At 59.2% G+C, this 18,627-nt stretch overlaps 2 protein-coding genes across 3 annotated transcripts; both read right to left on the bottom strand.

Annotated features, from left to right (window-relative positions):
- Positions 1-1,766: 1,766 nt before the first annotated feature.
- LOC142603409 (uncharacterized) lies at positions 1,767-9,340 on the bottom strand. Of its 2 annotated transcripts, none has more exons than XM_075763839.1 (8): positions 9,270-9,340; positions 7,449-7,620; positions 6,855-6,975; positions 6,216-6,391; positions 5,047-5,225; positions 4,419-4,572; positions 3,992-4,116; positions 1,767-3,023 (listed from the first exon to the last, which is right to left on the bottom strand). In XM_075763839.1, exons 2-8 carry the CDS (start codon positions 7,501-7,503, stop codon positions 2,226-2,228), a joined length of 1,608 nt encoding a protein of 535 aa, XP_075619954.1. In that variant the 5' UTR covers positions 7,504-7,620; positions 9,270-9,340; the 3' UTR covers positions 1,767-2,225. The 2 variants fall into 2 exon arrangements, with proteins under 2 accessions (XP_075619954.1, XP_075619955.1); XM_075763840.1 differs by having other exon boundaries at positions 2,087-3,026; positions 9,270-9,284.
- A 639-nt stretch (positions 9,341-9,979) lies between these two features.
- FAAH2 (fatty acid amide hydrolase 2) lies at positions 9,980-18,416 on the bottom strand. Its single transcript, XM_075763852.1, has 11 exons — positions 18,196-18,416; positions 17,775-17,857; positions 17,335-17,468; positions 16,820-17,029; positions 16,268-16,387; positions 15,627-15,762; positions 14,638-14,755; positions 13,778-13,897; positions 12,701-12,812; positions 11,833-12,027; positions 9,980-11,106 (listed from the first exon to the last, which is right to left on the bottom strand). The coding sequence occupies exons 1-11, from the start codon at positions 18,370-18,372 to the stop codon at positions 10,931-10,933; spliced, it is 1,581 nt and encodes a 526-aa protein (XP_075619967.1). The 5' UTR covers positions 18,373-18,416; the 3' UTR covers positions 9,980-10,930.
- Between the last annotated feature and the right edge of the window lie 211 nt (positions 18,417-18,627).

Here is an 18,627-nt window from a genome sequence, read left to right as displayed (position 1 = left end):
GTGGGGACACGGCACTGCTTTCACCGAGCTTGCTGCCTCCAGCCAGTGGCCTGGCAGTAAGAGCACGCCTGCCTTTTTGCAGAGCCGCAATGCCGCACCGCTCCAAAACTCAGCTCACAGCACAACGCCTGCATCTACGGAACACCACCCGTGTGGAGACAGCTTGGCATTACCCATCTCCAGGTGAACAATGCACGGATGCGTGCTCCCTGGTGCAGATGGAAGTTGTTTTCTAGGGCTCATCCCAGGCTGCAGCTGTGATACTGGCCAGCAGCAAATGCTGAAGCTTGTGTGTGGGTGGATGCACGGCCAAAGGAAACACAGTGGTCCAGCTCCGAAAGAGCTCAGCACTCCAATACAGGGCATAACGAACAAAGTTTATGAGACCAGACCAACAGGATCAAGAAGTTAGGCTAGAAAAGAGAGTGAAGGAAGATGCAGAGAACTGTGGGGAGAAAGGGAATAAGCTATTTCCCGGGGAACAGGACAAGAAATCACAACATGGAAAACTGTGACATGTCCTGGGGAAACTGTTAGTGGAGAAAATTGACCATTTTCAGGGAAAGAGCAGGGTTTCCACTCCCAGAAGTCTTGAAACAGAAGCAGAACTCACATCTTGGCCACTTGTCAAGGAGACCAATCGCCGGCGAGGTTCCTGTTCACCTGCTAGAAGGATGATGTAGCCGTGAGACCGCAGAGGAGGAAAAGCAGACACATGGTTTTGGCTCTGTGAGCTTTGGCAGAGCAGTCACAACTACAGATCAAATGCCTCGAAAAGCTTCAAGTTAAAAAAATAATTGGGATGGCAGGAGGGAAGGTCAGCGTGGAACATTTTGCTCCAGGATTTACAGACTGCAATGTTTCAGCTCCTGTGTTTGCATCAAAACCTCAAGTCCTCTGAAGTCTGTCTGATTTTAGCATGGGCGAATTCTTCTGGCTGGGCTTTTGGTTTGCTTTCTAAACACCTGAAAATTAAAAAAGGCCATTTCATGTGACCCAAAATTTTCATTTTATCAAAAAGAGAAAGTGAAACAAACTCAGGAGAATCAGACTTTTGTTTCAGCTGAGTCTGAGAAGAACTTTGTTGGCAGCAAACAGCGTGTGGGTAACAAGCACGTTCCTTCAAGTAGCCCACGGGATTGTCTCTCCCCCCTTTTTTTTTTAAATTCAGCTCAATCTATTTAATATAGCACATGCCCTCACATCCTGACCACGAGAGATTTTGCTAATGAGATGCACGAAGCACAGCTGCCTGCTTTGAAGCAGCACCGCTTTACCCAAAAGACTCCCCAAGGTTGGCAGCATTGTCCCCTCTGCCCCCTCCACCAGGTGCCTGGATGCTGGACACCAATTTCTCACCTGTTCCCAAATCTGGCTTAAATCTTGTGAGTCTAGCAGCCTGGATTTGTCCCCCAGAGCTGGAATCCACCGATCCCAGCCCGCAAAGCACAATGCTGCCCAACGCTGGGGGAGAGGGTTTCCCTTCGCCTCTGTGGCTGCAGGCACAGCCTCACAAACACATCCTGGAGAGACAATCGCAGGGCAGGGCTCCTCAGAAGTAAATTGCCCCAGTGCTGGTAGAAGGAATAATAAAACTATCCAGCAGTTGCTGAAGAACCAGCCTTTTCCCACACAACAGCAACACGCAGACCAGCTGCGGGTGCAATTTTCTCCCAGGGAAACGTTTCCCTAGTGCCTTTCCCAGATGGGGCTCAAGCAGGGCAGCGCTGGTTCTGTAACACAGAAAGAATAAGCACAGAAGCCAGTTTTCCATAATAAATTAGTAATATTTAAAAAAACAGCTCTAGTGCACAATCAGTATTTCCAGACAAGTAAAAAAAAAATAAAAAATCTCCTCTTTCACTAAAGAGGCTTTTATATATATATACTAGTATATACATAAATTTGCATTAGTATATATACTGTACACACACATATACACACATAATAGATGGATAAATAGAAAAAAGCTTGGAGTCTCCAACTTTGGTTTGTATTCCTTACGCTTTGGTTCAAGAGCACCAAAACCACAGACGGAAGCTCTGAAGATACTGATCTCACCCATCTGCCTGCACGGGAGCCTGCCCCAGTCCTGTCCCCAGCGAGGCACAGGCAGGTCCAAGCAGGCAGCCATCGTGGCCGGGGCAGCTCTGGGCAGCCCCTCGACCTCTGCTCGATGCTGTGACCTGGGTGCTGGGAGCCCCCAGCATGCCCTTGCCTGCCTGCTACGGCTCACCGTCAGCTGGGGGACGCAGCTCATAGCCGGAGAAGGCAGCTGCCTGCAGGATGTTGGGGGGCGACTGGGGCAGCTGGCAGGGGCTGGCGAGGGGAACGCCTGGTGCTGCCTGCTCCGAGCTGCCCCGCTGCACAGTGCTGTCACCTGGCTGTGGCTCAGTCCCACGGGCATGCAGGGGCTGAAGAGCACGGATGAGCTGCCCTCCATCCTCCTCCTTGCTGGCTGGCAGCTTCACAGAGCTGAGTGGTACCCAGTGCCCTGCCATGCCAAGGCTCTCCTGCAGGTTCTCCTGGCTGAAGCTCCTGCCCAGCGTGGGCAGAGGAAGACAGTTGCCTGCTCCCAGGGCTGGGCACTGGCATTTAGAATAAAGCTGGAGGTGCAGGGAGAGCCATGTCTCAGATGTCTGGTAGTCCCGGTCACCCGTGTAGCTGTCTCTGGTCAGTCCCACCAGCACCGGCAGCTCCAGCACATCCTCACCATCACGCGCCCCCTCATCCTCCTCCAGCTGCGATGAGACCCGGGAGCCCAAGGCATGCCCCAGCTGGCTGTGGGTACAGGATGGGTCCCTTCCCTGATGGCAGTCCGGCCCAAACCCATTGGCGCAGTAGCCACTTGTGTCCCGGGAAAGGCTTTCTCCGAGGAGCAGATGGACTGCGGGAATTGTCTGCTCAGCTGCAGGGGGCCCGTCGGAGGGGAGCATGGTCGGCAAGAGCAGGGCGAGCGAGTCCTCCTTGAGTTCAAGGGTGGGCACCCTGATGGTCACACTCAGCTCCCCGTTCAGGAGAGTCTGCTGGAAAACAAGCAGCAAAGCAGTCAGCCTCAGCTCGCTGAAACCTCTGCCAGCCTGGGGGTGACGGACTGTGCACCCCGGGGAAGGGAACGGTCCTGAACAGCCCGTCTGCCATGCTCACACCTGGGAGAAACAGAGGCAGGGCTCTGCTTGCTACAGCGTGGGGGCTCTGGTGCCTGGGGACAGTCACAGCAGCTATAACGCTGCTGCTTTTCAAGCTACACCCCAGCTATCAGAGGCTGATGGAAGAGCTCTCACCTCCTCAGAGATGGAAGCAATCCCCACACAGAGGCCAAGAACAGGAAAGCAAAGGGAACTTCTTTAGCTTAGCAAGACTGGTTTTGTCCCCAGGACTCAAAGGGCTGCTCAGCCCAGACTGCTACCACCCCCAGCACTGGGAAACTGAGATGCGAGGGGGAACTGGGACTTGGGGAGAAAGGCTGCCCTGGTGACTGTCTCCACAGGGCTCAGTCCTGCTGACCCAGAACATGTTTTGGATCAGCTCAGCAGGGCTGCAGCCCCCGGAGCCTCTCTGAGCCTCAGGGCCGCTTTTATCTCAATGGCAGAGCAGTGAGGGGCTGCATCTCACCCAGGCCAGATTGTCCCGGGATAGCAGTCCCGCTGTTTGCCTCTCTTCCTCTCTTTCTCCCCTTTGCAGCCAAGCAAAAGCCAACTGCCTGAAGCAGGAGGCTCCAAAGGGGGCCGAGCTCACAGGCTACATGCTGCCCGAGACACCCTCCTCCAGTGGGATGCATGGCTGATTGATGCATCCCACTAGTGTTTTCTTCCACGCAGCAAGGCCCGGGGTATGGTGAGATGGACAGCGAGGGAGGCACCTGGGCACTGAGACGGGTTTGATGGTGCAAGAGGCTGAGGGAAGAAGATGCTGAGCCCCCTGCAAATGCAGGGGACCCGGGCTCTGCTGCAGCACATGCAGGGTGGAAGATGGAGGATTGTTCACTCACAAGTGTTTTTGGGAGCTGCATCTCCGAGGGGCTGGGGAAGACGTGCAGCTGGACGAAGCAGAACCCGGCCACGCTCAGCAGCAGGAAGACACCGCTCAGCACAGCAAGGATGACCCAGGGAAAGCCTGCCAGGAGGTCACAACAGGCTGAGGAGTGGAAGAACCCCAGCTGGTATCCTCCCCAGCCTGCCCTATGCCAGCACCTCCCCGGAGCCCCCGGAGGCGGCAGCTGGAGGAGAGGCGGCACAAGCCCAAGGCAGATGACGAGAGAGCATCTCCCCGAGAAAGGTCCCCACAGGGCCTTACTGGGCCACCAACACTGACCAGAATGGCTGGGGGATTAGTGACCCACACCTCCACACACGCCTGTGCTGCAAGCAGGACCTGAGATGCAACCACAGCGGCCGAGCTGGCAAGAGAGCTCCCACCTGCGGGACCAGCTGGTGTCACCATGCACTGCTCAGCCTCCCGGCTCTGCTCCTTGGCCATGCCTGCGGCCACCGTCCGGACACAGTACCGCATGCTGGGCTTCAGGTACCTGAAGGTGCATGGTGCGTCCTTCCCTCTCTGTTTGCAGGGCACCTGGAAGCAGAGTAGATGCGTGGCCAAGGCAGATGGAGGTGGGGTCTGTGCGCTGCTCCACTCCCCGGTGCAGCCTTGACACCCCACTTGCCCCATGGTGTGGAGCACAGACCCTCCCTGCTCTCCAGCACCTCCACCGCTTGTTTCTTCACCCCAGGAGATGTTCAGGTACCAGAGCATCTTGTTAAACACCTACTACATGCTTTCATCTGAACAGAAATTGTTACAGGTTTCTTGTGTTCATGCAATCTAGAAGAGGAAAGGGGTGTCCTGCCACCCCCAGGTTGCAAGCCCCAAATCGGGAGTGCAAAGCATCTCATGCCCACTTGCACCGCTGGGTGTGGGCAGGGCTGAGGCAACTCTACGGGCACGGGCACTACTACACCATTCCAACTGGACACAGGCATCTTTGCTGCATCAGGAAGGCTTTTGCAAGTCCTGTGCGCTCCGAGCCTTGCCCACCCTGCCACGTACTTGCTGGATGAGCATGTCCCCTTCGTAGAGGCTCAGCCAATACCACAGCTTCAGCAGCACTTGGTCAACTGGCTTGTAAGAACCAGTTTTGCTTTGGTAGGGAGTGAGCGGCATGATGATGTTAACGCTGAGATTGTGACCCTGGAACACCCAGGACAACTCGGGAGGACCCACAATTGCTGTAGGGAAGGGGGAAAAAAAAAAAAAAAAGAGGAGGAAAATTAAGCCCTTCAAAACAGAAGGTAAGCATCTCATTTTTCCAGAAATTATGTTTTTCTGTTGGACATCCCACTCTCAGTGCACAGAAACTTCCTCAGGTCTAGCCTGACGGCACTATGTGCTGTAAAACCAGCTCTAGAAGCGGCAGCCACCATGTCTTTACGACAGCCAGCTTCTGCCTCCTCCAGTCACACCAACACAGGCCAGGACAGACCTGCCAGCACCTCCGGGTCCCTGCTGCTGGTGCATCTATTTTCATGCTTGTTGGATGCAGAGGGAATGAAAAAGGGAACCCAAATAGCTGCCATGCATCCCATTTTAGCTGCTTGCACATTCAGTTTGTTGCAACAACCCCCTACGAGGTGGGCTAGGGGAAGGTCCTGAAATTTTTCCTTCCTCCAAAAGACAGCTAGGCTTTTTGGACAGGACAACTAGTCTGTGACTGAGAAGAGGCACATGCCCACACCTTGCAAACACGGCAGCCAGGGCAAAGGCAGTGCTGGAGGGACTACTCCTGCTTTCACCACCCTGCGCCAGCTTTACCTTGCTGGAACAAAAATGCCCTCAGCCAGCATCTCCCAAACCCATGCCAGGGATGAACAGGGGATGCTTTTAAAAGGCCAGCCTGGAGGGGCATCCTCTTTCCTAACCCATCTCACTGCATCCTCCAGAGACCCAAATTTTCACAGTGCCTTGGTGGCCTGGGGCCTCCCATCCATGGTCCTCACCTCGCTGTGTCTCCTCCTCTGTCCCCTTGCTCTTCACCCAGCCCTTCTCCAGCAGCTCTGCTCCCATCCCTTTCCTCTTGTTGGGGCTCATGGCACTTTTCCCACCAGTATCTTCACATGATTTACCACCGTATCCCACCAGACCTCTCCAAGGACCCCCCCTCCCCATCGGCCCCCCTGGGAAGAGCAGGAGCCCAGCTGAAGGATCTCCCTGGTCCTTACTGTCTCTGTATGGCTGCAGCTCGCTGGAATAGGCCCACTTGGACAGCTTGCCTCCGGCCACCGCTCTCACCCTCGCCCAGTAGATATCGTGGATCTTGTCAAAATACAGCTCACACGCCCAGGAGGAGCCGGTGCTGTTCCCCCAGCAGGCATCTGCCTTGGTCCAGTGGGAGGTTCTGCCCATGGAGAAAATGCAGGAATTTCTCCTTTTCGGCACCTTCCTAGCCCAAAAGGAAGGCTGCCCAGTCATTGCCATCCTATCCGAGTGGAAAGCGTGGGAGAGCACAGATATTGGCCAACAGCATCCTGGGCTGCATTAGGAAGAGCATTGCCAGTAAGTCAAGTGCCCTCTCATCGGCACTGGTGGGACGGCACCTGGAGTGCTGCACCCTGACCCGTGCTCTCTCCTACGAGAAAAAACATCTCCGTGCCAGAGAGCACCCAGCGAACGGCCAAAAAGATGACCAAGGGGTTGAGGCATCTGTGGTATGAGGAAGGCTGAGGGAGTGGGGACTGCTTAGCCTCAAAAGATACTGCCAGACAATAATCCTCTGGCTACCAGGGGTCCCCGACAGCCCTCTGCCAGGGTGCAGGGGGGATGAACCACCTCTGCCTGCTCCTCCCCGCCGCCCCACCTACCGTCTCCTCCACTCCACCTGGTACACAGCACCGCTGGGCGAGCCAGGGTCTGGCTCCCATTGCAAGCGGACGTGGAAGTTTTGTGCCTCCAGCCTCACGTCCTGCGGAGGCAGCGGCATGCCTGGGGAGGGGGAGAAGCACAGGGGTGTCAGGCAGCTTCGCTCTGCTTTGCGGGGACCGGCTCCTTGGCTGCTCACCGCCTAGCCGTGCTGTGTGGATCTCCCCAATTTGCATAGGCATCATGAGGCCTCCCCCCACCCTACAACCCCCAGATCCAGTCCTGCATAGGCAAACGCTAACTCACTGCCAGGCTCAGGCAAGCGCTGGCTGCCAGTGCGGTGCTCAGCATCCATGGCACACAAATCTCTTTGCACACCCTGGAGCATCCTGCCTACAGCCCTGCAAAAGGCACTGACACCCTGACGTGGTTGCTGGTGACTGAGGTTTTCTTTCCCGTCACACTGTGAAGACCACTCAGTCCCCTCTTCCCTGCGGGTACCTTCTGTAGGTCTGAGAGTTGTCCCCGTGCTTCTTCCCCCACTGCAGCCAGGGTCACCCCCCAACCCGCTGCAGTAGCTCTAGAGCCGGACTTACCCAGGAGTAGGGTGCAACTGGCCAAGGACAGAAGCAGGCTCAGGGCAGGGCTCATCCCGCTGCACCCTGTCCATCTGCCCCTAGCTCTGTGCTGCCATGCTGGGTGCCACGGCAAGAGGACGAGTGTGCTGGAACTGTTCTGCCACCCGCAAACACGACGGACAGCCGGAACCTAGGATAAGACAAAGTATTTTTTCCCGAAGCTGTGACAGCTGCTGCAGGCACGCCTTGCACACAGAGGTTGTGTGCCCAGCCATGGCACGGAGGTGCCTGCTGCAGAGTGGCGGGGAGTTTCCTGCTGCCCCCAGGAATGGGATGAAGCAGCACCAAGGCAGGTGCCCTCAGGGCTGTGGTGGCAAGCGGGCACGCAGGGACAGCAGGCAGCTGCCACGCTCTGCCATGGCACCATGCATGTGCCGCAGGGACCTTCTGCTGCACCCACTTCTAGCTGGTTCCCTGTGGCTTTGGTCCCTCCCTAAAAGCAGCAAGATATCACGCTGGCGGTGTCACCGGAATGTGGGTCTGAGAAAGCTCCTGGCCTGATGCTCACACCGCTCTGGTGGTGACTCAGCCCTGCTCTGGGTGTGACTCACACCGGCAGAACCAGTGATACTGCTGCCAGACACCCCCAGCCCTCCCACAACCTCTGTGGCATAGAGAGGGCCAGGTGAAATGGGGACCCTAAGGCACTCCCTTGGGGTGCCATGCCCCGAGTAGAGACCTCAGTTCATGTGAGCCACGGCAAGGCTGGTTCTGCAGGGCACCTGCGTGGCCGCCCCGCACAGCCCTGGGAGGACGCTGGGACAGCACTGCAGCACCTTACCGCCCCGGTTCCTCCTCCGTCTCTCTGAAAGCTGGCTGGTAGCTCCTTACCTTGGCCTTGCACCAGCACTCAGCTCCCAGAGAATTTTTTTCCGTACTCTTGCTGGCTATGGAGGTAACCTCGCTCTCCAAGGAGAGACATGCAAGGGCTTTGAGGCCACCAACGCCCACCACCTGATCACGGGGACACATCTCTTGGTGAAGGTGGGGAGCCCGGCGCTACCTCCAGATGCAGACGGGTGAGACCATCTCCCTGGCTGGACCGGACATCTGTAGGGCTAGCTGACTCCCACCCATTGCCTCTTGCTCTTGCCGTTTTATACCGACTCTGCATTGATGTTGTGAGCGCAACCACCATGGCAGGTGCGTATAAAATGCTTTCTCCATGTTTTCCGTCCCTTGCAAGCATTCAGAGCTGGAGACAAGGAGGAGCAGCCAGCAAGCAGCTGCAAACGACGGGCAAGGGCTCCGAGCCCTGAGATGAGACCTTAGAAATCCAGAGCTGAAGCGCGGGAAGGGGCAGCACATTTACGGCTTCCCCCTGCCCCGAAGCTGGCGCGAACCCTCCCAGCTTTGCAGCAGGTCCCCTGCGAAGGTGGCAGGCCTTTCTCCCTGGAGGGAGAAGGGGCCCCTAGGACCGTTCCCAGGACTTGTGGAGGTGCAGAGCAGCAAGTCAGCTCTGCAGGGAGACCCGGGGACCCGGCTGCCCGTGCGGGCAGCGCCAGGGCCGCTCCTGCCGCAGGAGGGGGCAGCGCGCTGGGGCCGGCGCTTTCGCAGCGGCGGGGGGGGGGGGGGACTCGGGACGGTCCCCGGCAACCGCCTGCTGACCCCAGCGCACCCCGTCCCCGCCCGCCTCGGCCAGAGGCAAACACCCGGCACCCCTCCCCACGCTGCGATTTCCGTAAAAACACAGTTTAGCGGCTGCCCCGCCGGCCGAGGCCGCAGAGGTTAAAGCCCCTCTCCCGAACGCGGCCCCCCCGCCCCGCAGCCCCCCCCTACCTCGGGCCGCGCAGCTGCTCCCGCCGCAACAGGAACCTGCCCGAGCGAAGGCAGCGGCGCCGTCCCCGCCCCGCGCTGTTAAACACAACCGCCCCCAGCGCGGCGAACCGCCGCCGGGCTCCCGGCCTCGCCCGAAGCACCACCGGGGCTGCCCAGCTCCCAGGCTCCCTCCGGCTGGGGGGCGGACCCGGGTGCTCCGCGCTGGGAGGCTGCGGGCGAGGTCCCACGGCACCGCACATGATTTGGCCCTGGCGGTTCGTGTCCTTTTTCCTCGGTCAGGGTTTTTCGTTTGTTTTTTTCTTTCTTCCTTCCTCGTTGATGGGTGTCTCGTTTTGCTGCAGGCTCCCGGGGCTCAGCAGTGCCCTCTGGGAGCGACCGGCAAGACGCAGGCTGACCCCAGCCTGCACCCAGCGTTAGCACCCAGCGCCCACCTGCCCCCTCGCAGGGACCTTCAGTGGTTTGGGGACACAAGACAGCAGCACAAGGATCAGGGCAGGACCAGGGGTGACACATGGCGGGGCACACGCAAGCCAGGCCGTCCCCAGCAGCGGCCGAGTGCCACCCTTGGGGCAGACACCAGCATCTTCACTGCTGTCCCTGCACCGTGCCCGCAGCCGGCAGCGTTCGGTGGAGACGGGGCCGCTGCCCGGCAGGATGGGAGCCCCGCAGTCGGCAGGGCAACAGCGGTTGGGAATAAGGACATGCAGCTGGCAGCAAACCAGACAGACTCTTTAATCCCACCCTCGCTGAGAACATCTTACACTTGTTGCCCACCCCAGAAACAGCCAGCTGCCCACACTCCTGCCTGCGTCCACTTGCGGGGGCAGAGAGGCCGGGCAGGTCGGGAGGGGGGATGGCAGGGGCAGGGACACCAATCAGGCTGGGTGATCCCCTGGGACAGACGGGGAAGAACACACAGGCAGGAGATGATTTCGCTGTCTCAGCACATGGAGAGGAGCATTTCAAGAGCTCTTCCAGTGCTGTCAAAAACTCACAAGAGCAAAACCTCCTTCTCCCTTGCCTGCCAGCTCCGCACTGGGCAGAGTCCAGCACATTCCACCCCACAAAGCACCACCGGTGAGACGAGTGTAAGGTTGCCTCCAGCACCCTCAGTCCCTTTCCGGTTAGAGGGTGGGGGAAAACCTGTGGCAGCCCAGGGAGGCTGCAGTGGCCGGCAAGCCTGCGGTGCACCAGGCGCAGTCCCAGCCCCGTAGCCTGGGTAAGGCCAAGGAGGATGGATGCACCCAGGGAGCCCCGAGGGTGGTGCTGGGCAGTCATCCCCAAGCAGTCTGGCAGCACTTCCTCTCCCCAGCCTTCATTTAGCATCTTCAAAGCAGCAAGCGTTACAGACAGACGGCCATCTCCATGCCCAGAAGATAGGTGCCTGCTGCAGGCAGGATGCGGGCAGCCTGCTGGCACCAGGGCTCCCGAGGGGCCGTGGGAAGGGCAGGTCTCTCCTCTGGCAGAGGGTGCTGCAAGGAAGAGATGGCTCCAGTGGCAACAGCCTGGCTTCCCCAGGGGCTCGGCCGCTCACAGGAGGGCACAAGGGGGGATGAGGATGGAGCAGGTAGTGCCACGACGGGATCCGGCATCAGCGCCTGCCACTGCCTTGCTGGGTACCACCATCTCTGTCTCTGTCGCTGCAGTGCCAGGAGCCCAGGCTAAGCTTTCCCAGGTAAAACCCATCCTCCGAAGGCCTTCTCCAGATACCGGGCTACCGCCAGCGTCAGGTGGTCGTTGTAGGAGGCTGCCACCAGCTGGATGCCCAGCGGGAGGCCCTCGCTGCTCAGGCCCAGCGGGCACTGCGTCACCGGCAAGCCCAGGACGTTGAAGATAGCTGGAAAAGAGAAGGTTGCATCAGAGCAAGCACAGCAACCGGGATAAGTCGCTGCCTGGCTCTCCCACCCCTGGTAGGTGGCTGCTGCCATGCACGGTGCTGGGCTCCTGTGAGCTCTTCGCCGGAGCGGTGCAGTCAAGGCAGGTGGTGCAGAGACATGATGACAAGGGGACATCGCTGGCCAGAGGATTCCAGCGCCCGCATCACATATGCAAATTGCAGCCACGCTTATGTGGCACTTGCTGTGGCATGCCAAGATCTGCTTTGGGACACTCCTGCCCCAGGCACCATCCCTCCGTTACTCCAAAGGCAGACAGCATTGTAACACAGCACTGGCATCAAGGAGCTCAAGCTATGGGAAAGCCACCCAAACTGTACTCGAAGGGACGCAGCAGCTCTCGGGTGCCTGCTAAACCACAGCGCCAGCTGTAACAGTGTGAGAGCATCCCTCTGGGGCGGAGAGCTTCCCCCCCGCAACCCGCCCCCGAGATCAAACCTGCCCCGCTGCAGACAGTGGGTATAAATGCCACAGTTTCAAAGCATCGACCATAATCCTTGCCCCGTGTTCCGGAGCAGTGAGACAACCCTCTGTGCTGCAAAGCCCACTGTCAGTGAGGGGAATACTCTGGGTAAAATACCCTGGCTCCCAGCCTGCACTGCTGCAGCGGGTGAGGGCATGCCTGTGACCCCTGCCTGTCCCCCAGCAGAGGAGTCAGAGCTGCTCACCTGTGTAGGCAAAGTTGAAGGGCATGCATATGGGGGAGTTGTGCCTGGGAGCTATGGTGGGGTGGGAGGGGTAGAGGAGCACCCCGTCCGGCCCCAGCAGGGCCTCCATCTCCTCCTGCAGGCTCTTCCCCATGCTCACCAGCTTGGCATTCCCACCAGGGTTGAGTTTCATCAGCTTCTCCGTCAGCCCCAGGGCTGCAGCACAAGGGCACAAACAGGAACAGAGAGTGAGCAGAGGACTGTGGGTTAAGCAGGCTTGAAAGCGTATTGCCTGGCCACACGCAGCATCCCCCAGCTCCTAGCGGGGCCCCCAAGTCCCTGTCCCTGCCAGCATGTTGGCCCCCAGAGCGGATTTCCCCCTGCACGAGGCACAACTTTGCAGCCAGTGTCTCCCCAGCTCTGCCAAGGGAAAGGCTTTCAGCCTGCACATTGCTTCAAGTTTTTCCAGCTACTGGGATGGAGCAGAGCTGGCTCAGCACTCGTTAGACAGCAGCACACAGCGCTCGTTAGGGTTCTCTGGTATCTGCTGCTAAGAAACGAGATCGGTGCAGACCGCTGACTGGCTCCCTCTGAGCCCCAGCAGTTCTGGCAGAGCTCACAGCAGGAGCAAACCCTGCCTGCAGCGCCATCGTCCTCACTTTTCCTTCTCCTAGGATATCCAATCCCATTTATCAAAGATCCAGCCAACTCCCCCTCGAGCATGCGTTTGACTTGAAGGCACCAAGTATCATTACAAAAACCAGTCTGAATCTGCTCAGTGCAAACTCCAGAGTCCCGTCGCGGGGCACCGGAAGGGCCCTATTTTCATTTAACAACTTGCCCACCCCACCACCGCCCCCGCACGCCCCGGGGTTCCTCCTGCCCTTACCGATAGCTGGGAGAGTGTGGGAAGACATCCCCACGAGCCACTTCATCAGCTCCCACAGCGGCCACACCGGCTTCCCGTGATCGCCCAGCAGGTCCGTGAATAGCTGGGCCTCCTGTAACACACACACGCTCCCTCCATCAGCGCTGTCAGCCAGCGCACGGCGGGGAAGAACAGGCTGACAAACGACAGCAAAATCTCCGGCTGTCCAATTATCCCGACGCAAGCTGTTCCCATTTTCAGACAAGAGATGCCTGTCAGGAGTGTTACACAGCTCTAGCACTAATCCGGAGTGGCAGCAGGAGCATCTCTCCCTGCCAGAGACAGCAAGAAGGGGACCTCGCTCTGCAGAGGGAGAGCCCCCCAAAGCAGCACCTTTCAGTACCCCTCCTCTGACATGACGCAAGGGATGATGCTCCGGATAATGTGCCCTGGAGGCATTTACTGCTGTTACGTGGCTGTGGGATCAGGAAAAAGGAGGCAGAGGGGGACAGGCACGCCCTCCTTAGCAAAATGGGGTCGGTTTATTTTTCACCACTGCCTGCGTGGCAGAATACATGAAGTATAATAATCCTGAGAGTTTATTTTTGCTACAAAATACTTCCATGCATGCACAGAGCATGGCACAGTGGCTACAATTCAAGGAAAAAAATAACACATGCAGGCCTGCTGCTGAAAAGTTGCTAATCTATCGCCTCAGTCCTGGCATCCTAGCAGGCATTAATCCCAACCTACAACGTCAGGAGACACAGCACAGAGGTAAGAGGCAGGACGCTACCTTACCTGCTTGGCTGCCTTACCAACTTGCACAGAAAAGGTCAACATGCTAAAAGGGCCTCACCCTCCCTAAACCGTGCTGCTCCTCTGCTGGGAGCTGCATCGTCATCTCATGGGAAAGCAAGGAAGAAGGGGCTGCGTAGCTTTGGAAAGAGATGAAAGGAGGATTGGGGGGACAAACAGAGCAAAGAAAGCCCCCAGGCCAAGTCTGGGAAGCCTACAGCTCTCCATGGCTGGTCCCAAACAGCCGATTCTTCCCTGCTGCCACCAAATTTGCGCCTTTGCCAGCTCGGTCTGACACACCTGCCCATCGCTGTCCTTGGACGACATCATGGCTGACCAGATCTGGAAAGAATACTTCATCTTGTGGATTGCCACGTGCCGAACTTGGACCCCCAGCTCAGTTTCGAGGTGCTTCACCACCTAAGGGGAAGAGCGGGAAGGGTTTGTTTCCGCAAGGATGTGATGTGCTGTGGTCAGCCCACGGAAGCCTGGGACAGGAGACCGCCCAGGAGCAGCTTCTCTTTGTTGCCACACGGGCGATCCTGCAGCTCCTGCCCGCTCCCCTCCACCCTGAGCAGCGGGACCTCCTCCACCCAATAAAAATCTTGCAGCTCCCCAACGAGCCCTCCATGCCACCCCCAGCAAAGATCCAGAAGAGCACATGGAGCAGCACTGAAAAAGTTCCCTTGCATGACTAAGTGCCACGCAGCAACCGTGGGAAGGCCGCAAACACACAGCCATCCCTTTGCCATGCAGTGTGCCCCCAGAAGGTCTCCGTAACATGGACAAGAGACGTTAAGAAAGCAAAATACAGCTATTGCAATGGAAATTGGGCCAAAAACATTGGACATGCCAGTGCACTCCAACAGACGGGTGCTGCGGGCAAGGGCATCTGCAGCTGCTCACAAGACTTTCCCATTGTTTCTTCTTTATCGCAGAAGAAGAAAAAGATTTTTCTACTTTTTTTCCACTGGAAGCACAGGACTGGGACTTGAGGCTGCCTGTGTGGCACTGCGGCCAGCAGCCCTCCATCCCGCCAGCCCCTGCAGGAGCCATGCACAGGGCAGCTCACCTCATCTCCAAGCGACTCCTCGGACTGGTCTCCCCAGGTTTTATCTCCAGGCTCACCCCAGTGAGAGCCAACCTCCATTCCTTCCTACCTTCTTTTGGGCTTGCAAGATCTCCTTGTCCACAGGTGACACAAAAATGGACCCGCCGTCATGATCCATGCAGTGAAATTTTATTTTCTCCAGCAACACCTTTTCATTCAGCTTCAGCCTGGGAAAGGAACAGCACTTTGTTCACAAATCCATCCCTGGCTCCTCCCCAGCTGCCAGAGCTGCTCACATACTTGTTAATGCGTCCTCAAGACACCTGATATGTCCTTAGGACACCCTGCGCTACCCATCAGGGTGGGAAGGAGAGTCCCTGAAGACACACAGACACCTGCTGCCCACAACCCATCCAGCTGCTCGCCCACCCTCTTAGTCCCAGCCAGTTCTGCATAATCGTTGCCGTTAGGAAAACCCTCACCTCTCATGATGCACCTTGTAATTACAGACCCTGGCCGTGGCCACGGTTGGGATTGCACCACAAGAGCCATGGAGAAACAAAAGTGCTAACGGAGAAAGCAACCCCGTGCGGGCTGCGGCAAAGAAGCAGGACGTGCCCAGTCCATCCCATCTCCGCTCTGCTCCTTACTGGTACATACGCATAAAAGGCTGCTTGGTGGCATGGATGTATGAAGAGACCAAATAAGGCCGCAGTGTGGGATGGAAAACTCATTATTCAGCGACAGAAAAAAAGCAGATGTAAAACCCAGAAGAAAGGCCAGCCCCCAAGACGGAAGGGCTGCGTTGGACAGCGCCGGCTGGAGCAGCTCATAGGCAAAGCGTTCCTGCGAGGAGGACCTGGCTGTCCACGGCTGCCCGTTCCCCAAAGCTGCTCAAACTGCAGGCATGGGGGTGGTGGGATGGTCAGCCCTGGCTGCAAGGGTCCTGCTGGAGCCAGGGGTGAAGGAATGAAACCAGTAACAAGCAATCCGGGCAGTGCAGACCAGGTCTTGTATACCAAACAGGACTGACCTGCTGCGCTGGCCAGAAAGTAGCTGAGATCAATTCAGCAGCTTGCAGCAGTAGGAGCAACTTACTTGTTAACTCCAGGACCAGCCATGACCCTCAGCATAGGCTCCAGGTCCTCCGCATAGCGGCACATGGGCCCCGTGCACAGGAAGCTGGTCCGCACCCCTCGAGCATTTGGGAACTGGCCATCGTTGGGCACCACCCCTGTGAGCAGAGGGAGATGCTGGGTACCACCCCGTGAGCATCCGCGAGCATCGCCTACAGCCGGGGCAAGCTGTGCAAGAGGGTGGCCTCCGGGTGCAGGGGGAAGCTGTCGCCCAGGGATCGCACACATCGGCAGTGCTTGCAAGTTGATGGCAAGGTGCACGGGGTGGGGAAAGGAGAAGCACCCAGCTGGGATGCCAGCTGCCAGGGAAACACCCCAGCAGCAGATCCTGACCTTGGGAAAACATCCCACGCTGAGGATGCAATACCAGGGGTAAAACACCTCCCACGCGCTTGGCGTTCTGCCACCAAACGGCTTCCCACTGCCAAAGCCAGGTTGTGCTCACGCAGCGGGCTTGTCCCATGCAAGAAGTTGCCTGTCCCCTTACAGCAATCCCACCAGAGATAAGCACAGGAGTGTCCTGAACAGGTTCCTCCCACACCCCGCATTCCACCGCCTGGCATTTCTGCTGGGGAAGAGAGGAGATCCTCACACCCACTTTACCTGTTGTGGGTTTATGGCCGAAGACTCCGTTGAAGAAGGCAGGCATGCGGATGCTGCCACCGATGTCAGAGCCCACCCCTATGACTGAGCAGGCAGCTGCCAGGACACTGCCCTCCCCGCCTGCATCGGAGAAAAATACAGGACAAAACCTCACGGGCTTACAGCGCAAATCACCCAGCAAAGCAGAGGCGTCTCGCGGTGGCCGCTTCCCTTCGCGTGCAGAGGGGGTGGGAGCTGCCCCGGCTTTAGTCGTGTCTGGGGGACAGCTGGGGAACGTGGGCCAAAGGGATTTCCCTGCCAAAGTGCTACACCAGCACTGCCGTTTGCACGTAGAGTAAGACAGAGTGAGCTGAAGCGATGCTGGGTGTAACGTTCAGAAGGTGCAAAGCAGTTGGACCTCCAAATGGCCTACTGTGCTGCCCAGGAGAGAGGCCCATGAGCTCTGCAGGAGCCCAGCAATCAGTTAAAGCAGCGTGCAGAGGACTTTGGAACTCTTTCCTTGCTGCGTTTTAACCTGCTTGTGCAGGACTGTGCTGAGGTGCTGGGGCTCACCTGAGCTGCCGCCTGCGATCCTCTGCAGGTCATAGGGGTTGTTGGTCCGGCCGTAGACCCTGTTGCTGGACTCGTACCACATGCACAGCTCGCTGCAGTTGGTCATGCCCAACGGGATGGCGCCAGCCTGCTTCAGCCGGGACACTACCGTGGCATCTGATGTGGCAATCACGTTGCGGCGGTTGACCAAGCCAGACGTGTTGGGCATCCCTGTAGTGCCAGGGCCGACAGATGGAGGGAAATGTCAGGGCCAGCTCCCCCGAGCTCACCCTGGGGGGCAGCAGGCTGCGAGAAGCAGGTCCTCAGCAAGGGTTGCCCCTCTGAGGCACCGCAGTGCCCACAGCGTTTGGTTGCTACAAGTGAACACAGACACACGAGCCCAGGCAGAGGGGGGATGCGGACCAGGAAAGGGAAACCGCTTCCCTCCAAGCGCCCTGCCACAGCCACCCACCACCCTGGGGAGCACGTGGCGAGTCACGACCTGTGAAGCTGGAGAAAAGCAAGAGCAAACCCACCGTGCAGAGAAAAGGCCTCCTTGACTGTGATGGGAACGCCTAACAAGGGGAACTTCTCCGCCAGGTAGTCATCGGCAGGGCCCTCCGAAAGCAGCTTATCTACCTGCTGGGCTTCCTGCAGGGCCTCCTCAAACCTGCGAAGAAGCAACCGGTGGGGATGCCCTGGCGCGTCTCTCCGGCCCTGCGGGACTGGCGAGGAGCAGGTGTCTCCGCAGGGCGGGCAGATGCTAAGTGCATGACAGGAGTCGGTGGGGGAAGAAGAGACTTCCCCAGCTCTTCCTCACAGTCTTTGCAAGAACCACTCACTCCTGCCCCTGGCCGAACCACTGCCAGCCCGTCGTGCCCCCCCGGCGCGATGCAGCGCCCGAGCCTGGGAAAGCGGGGGGCCCGGAGGCAGGCTGCGGCAGCGAGCCAGCCGCCCCCTCTCCTCCCCGGCTCACCTGTCCTTAACGACGGCGTTGATGAGGGGATTGACCTCCTTGATCCTCTCCACGTACGCCTCCACCACCTCCACGCACGTCACCTACAACACCACGGAGAGCGGGAACCGCGCTCAGATGCGGGGTGCCGGGGGGGGCGGGAGCTGGGCGGCCCTCCGAAGGACCGGCGAGGGACGCGGGCACCGCGGGTACCCTCCGCCACCGGCACCCCCCCGCCACCGGCACCCCCCCCGCCACCGGCACCCCTCCGCCACCGGCACCCCCCCGCCACCGGCACCCCCTCCGCCACCGGCACCCCCCCGCCACCGGCACTTCCCACGGGACGCAGCGGCCCCAGCCCCGGGGGGGGGGGGACACTCGCTCACGCGCGCACTCGCTCACGCGCGGACTCTCCCCCCCCCCCCCCCCGTGCCGGTCCCACCTGCCGGGCGCGGAGTCGCGCGGCCAGCTCCCGGGCGGGCAGCAGCAGCAGCTCGCGACGCGGCGGTGGGACGGCGCGCGGCGGCGCGGGGGTCACGAGCCCCAGCAGCGCCAGGCAGGCGCGCGACAGCAACCGCAGCAGCAGCGCCAGGCACCGCTCCGCGCGCGACAGCGCCATGGCCGCCCACTGCCCGGCGCCGCCGGGGCCACGCCCCCGAGGCGGGGCGCCGCTGCCGCTGCGGAAGTGACGCCAGCGCGCCGTGCCGATGGCGTTGCTGTAGCAACCGTCCTGCTGCGCTCGCCGGGCCCCTCGGCCTGCTCGCCCGTCCCTCCCTGCGGGCTGGGAGCGCAGCGCTGCTCCGCGGCGGGGCGACGAGCGGCCCCGCTACGCGTGGCGAGGCCCACCGTCGGCCTCACTACGCGGAACTAAGGC

The sequence above is a fragment of the Balearica regulorum genome, chromosome 11 (assembly GCF_011004875.1).
Source record: "Balearica regulorum gibbericeps isolate bBalReg1 chromosome 11, bBalReg1.pri, whole genome shotgun sequence".
NCBI classification, from domain to species: domain Eukaryota; kingdom Metazoa; phylum Chordata; class Aves; order Gruiformes; family Gruidae; genus Balearica; species Balearica regulorum.
Note: the sequence above shows the minus strand (reverse complement) of the source record. Positions and strands in the feature narration are given on the sequence as shown.

Excerpts from the sequence above, each read along its gene's own strand:
- FAAH2 (XM_075763852.1), bottom strand. The coding sequence starts at position 18,372 with ATGGCGCTGTCGCGCGCGGAGCGGTGCCTGGCGCTGCTGCTGCGGTTG. Across the intron at positions 17,469-17,774 it reads AACGCCGTCGTTAAGGACAG|GTTTGAGGAGGCCCTGCAGG; the intron begins GTGAGCCGGGGA and ends GCTTCTTCGCAG. Across the intron at positions 14,756-15,626 it reads GCTGGTCCTGGAGTTAACAA|GCTGAAGCTGAATGAAAAGG; the intron begins GTAAGTTGCTCC and ends TTCCTTTCCCAG.
- LOC142603409 (XM_075763840.1), bottom strand. The coding sequence starts at position 7,503 with ATGAGCCCTGCCCTGAGCCTGCTTCTGTCCTTGGCCAGTTGCACCCTA. Across the intron at positions 6,392-6,854 it reads CAGGTGGAGTGGAGGAGACG|AACCTCCCACTGGACCAAGG; the intron begins GTAGGTGGGGCG and ends CTCCATGGGCAG. Across the intron at positions 3,027-3,991 it reads TGCAGCTCCCAAAAACACTT|CAGACTCTCCTGAACGGGGA; the intron begins GTGAGTGAACAA and ends CTTGTTTTCCAG.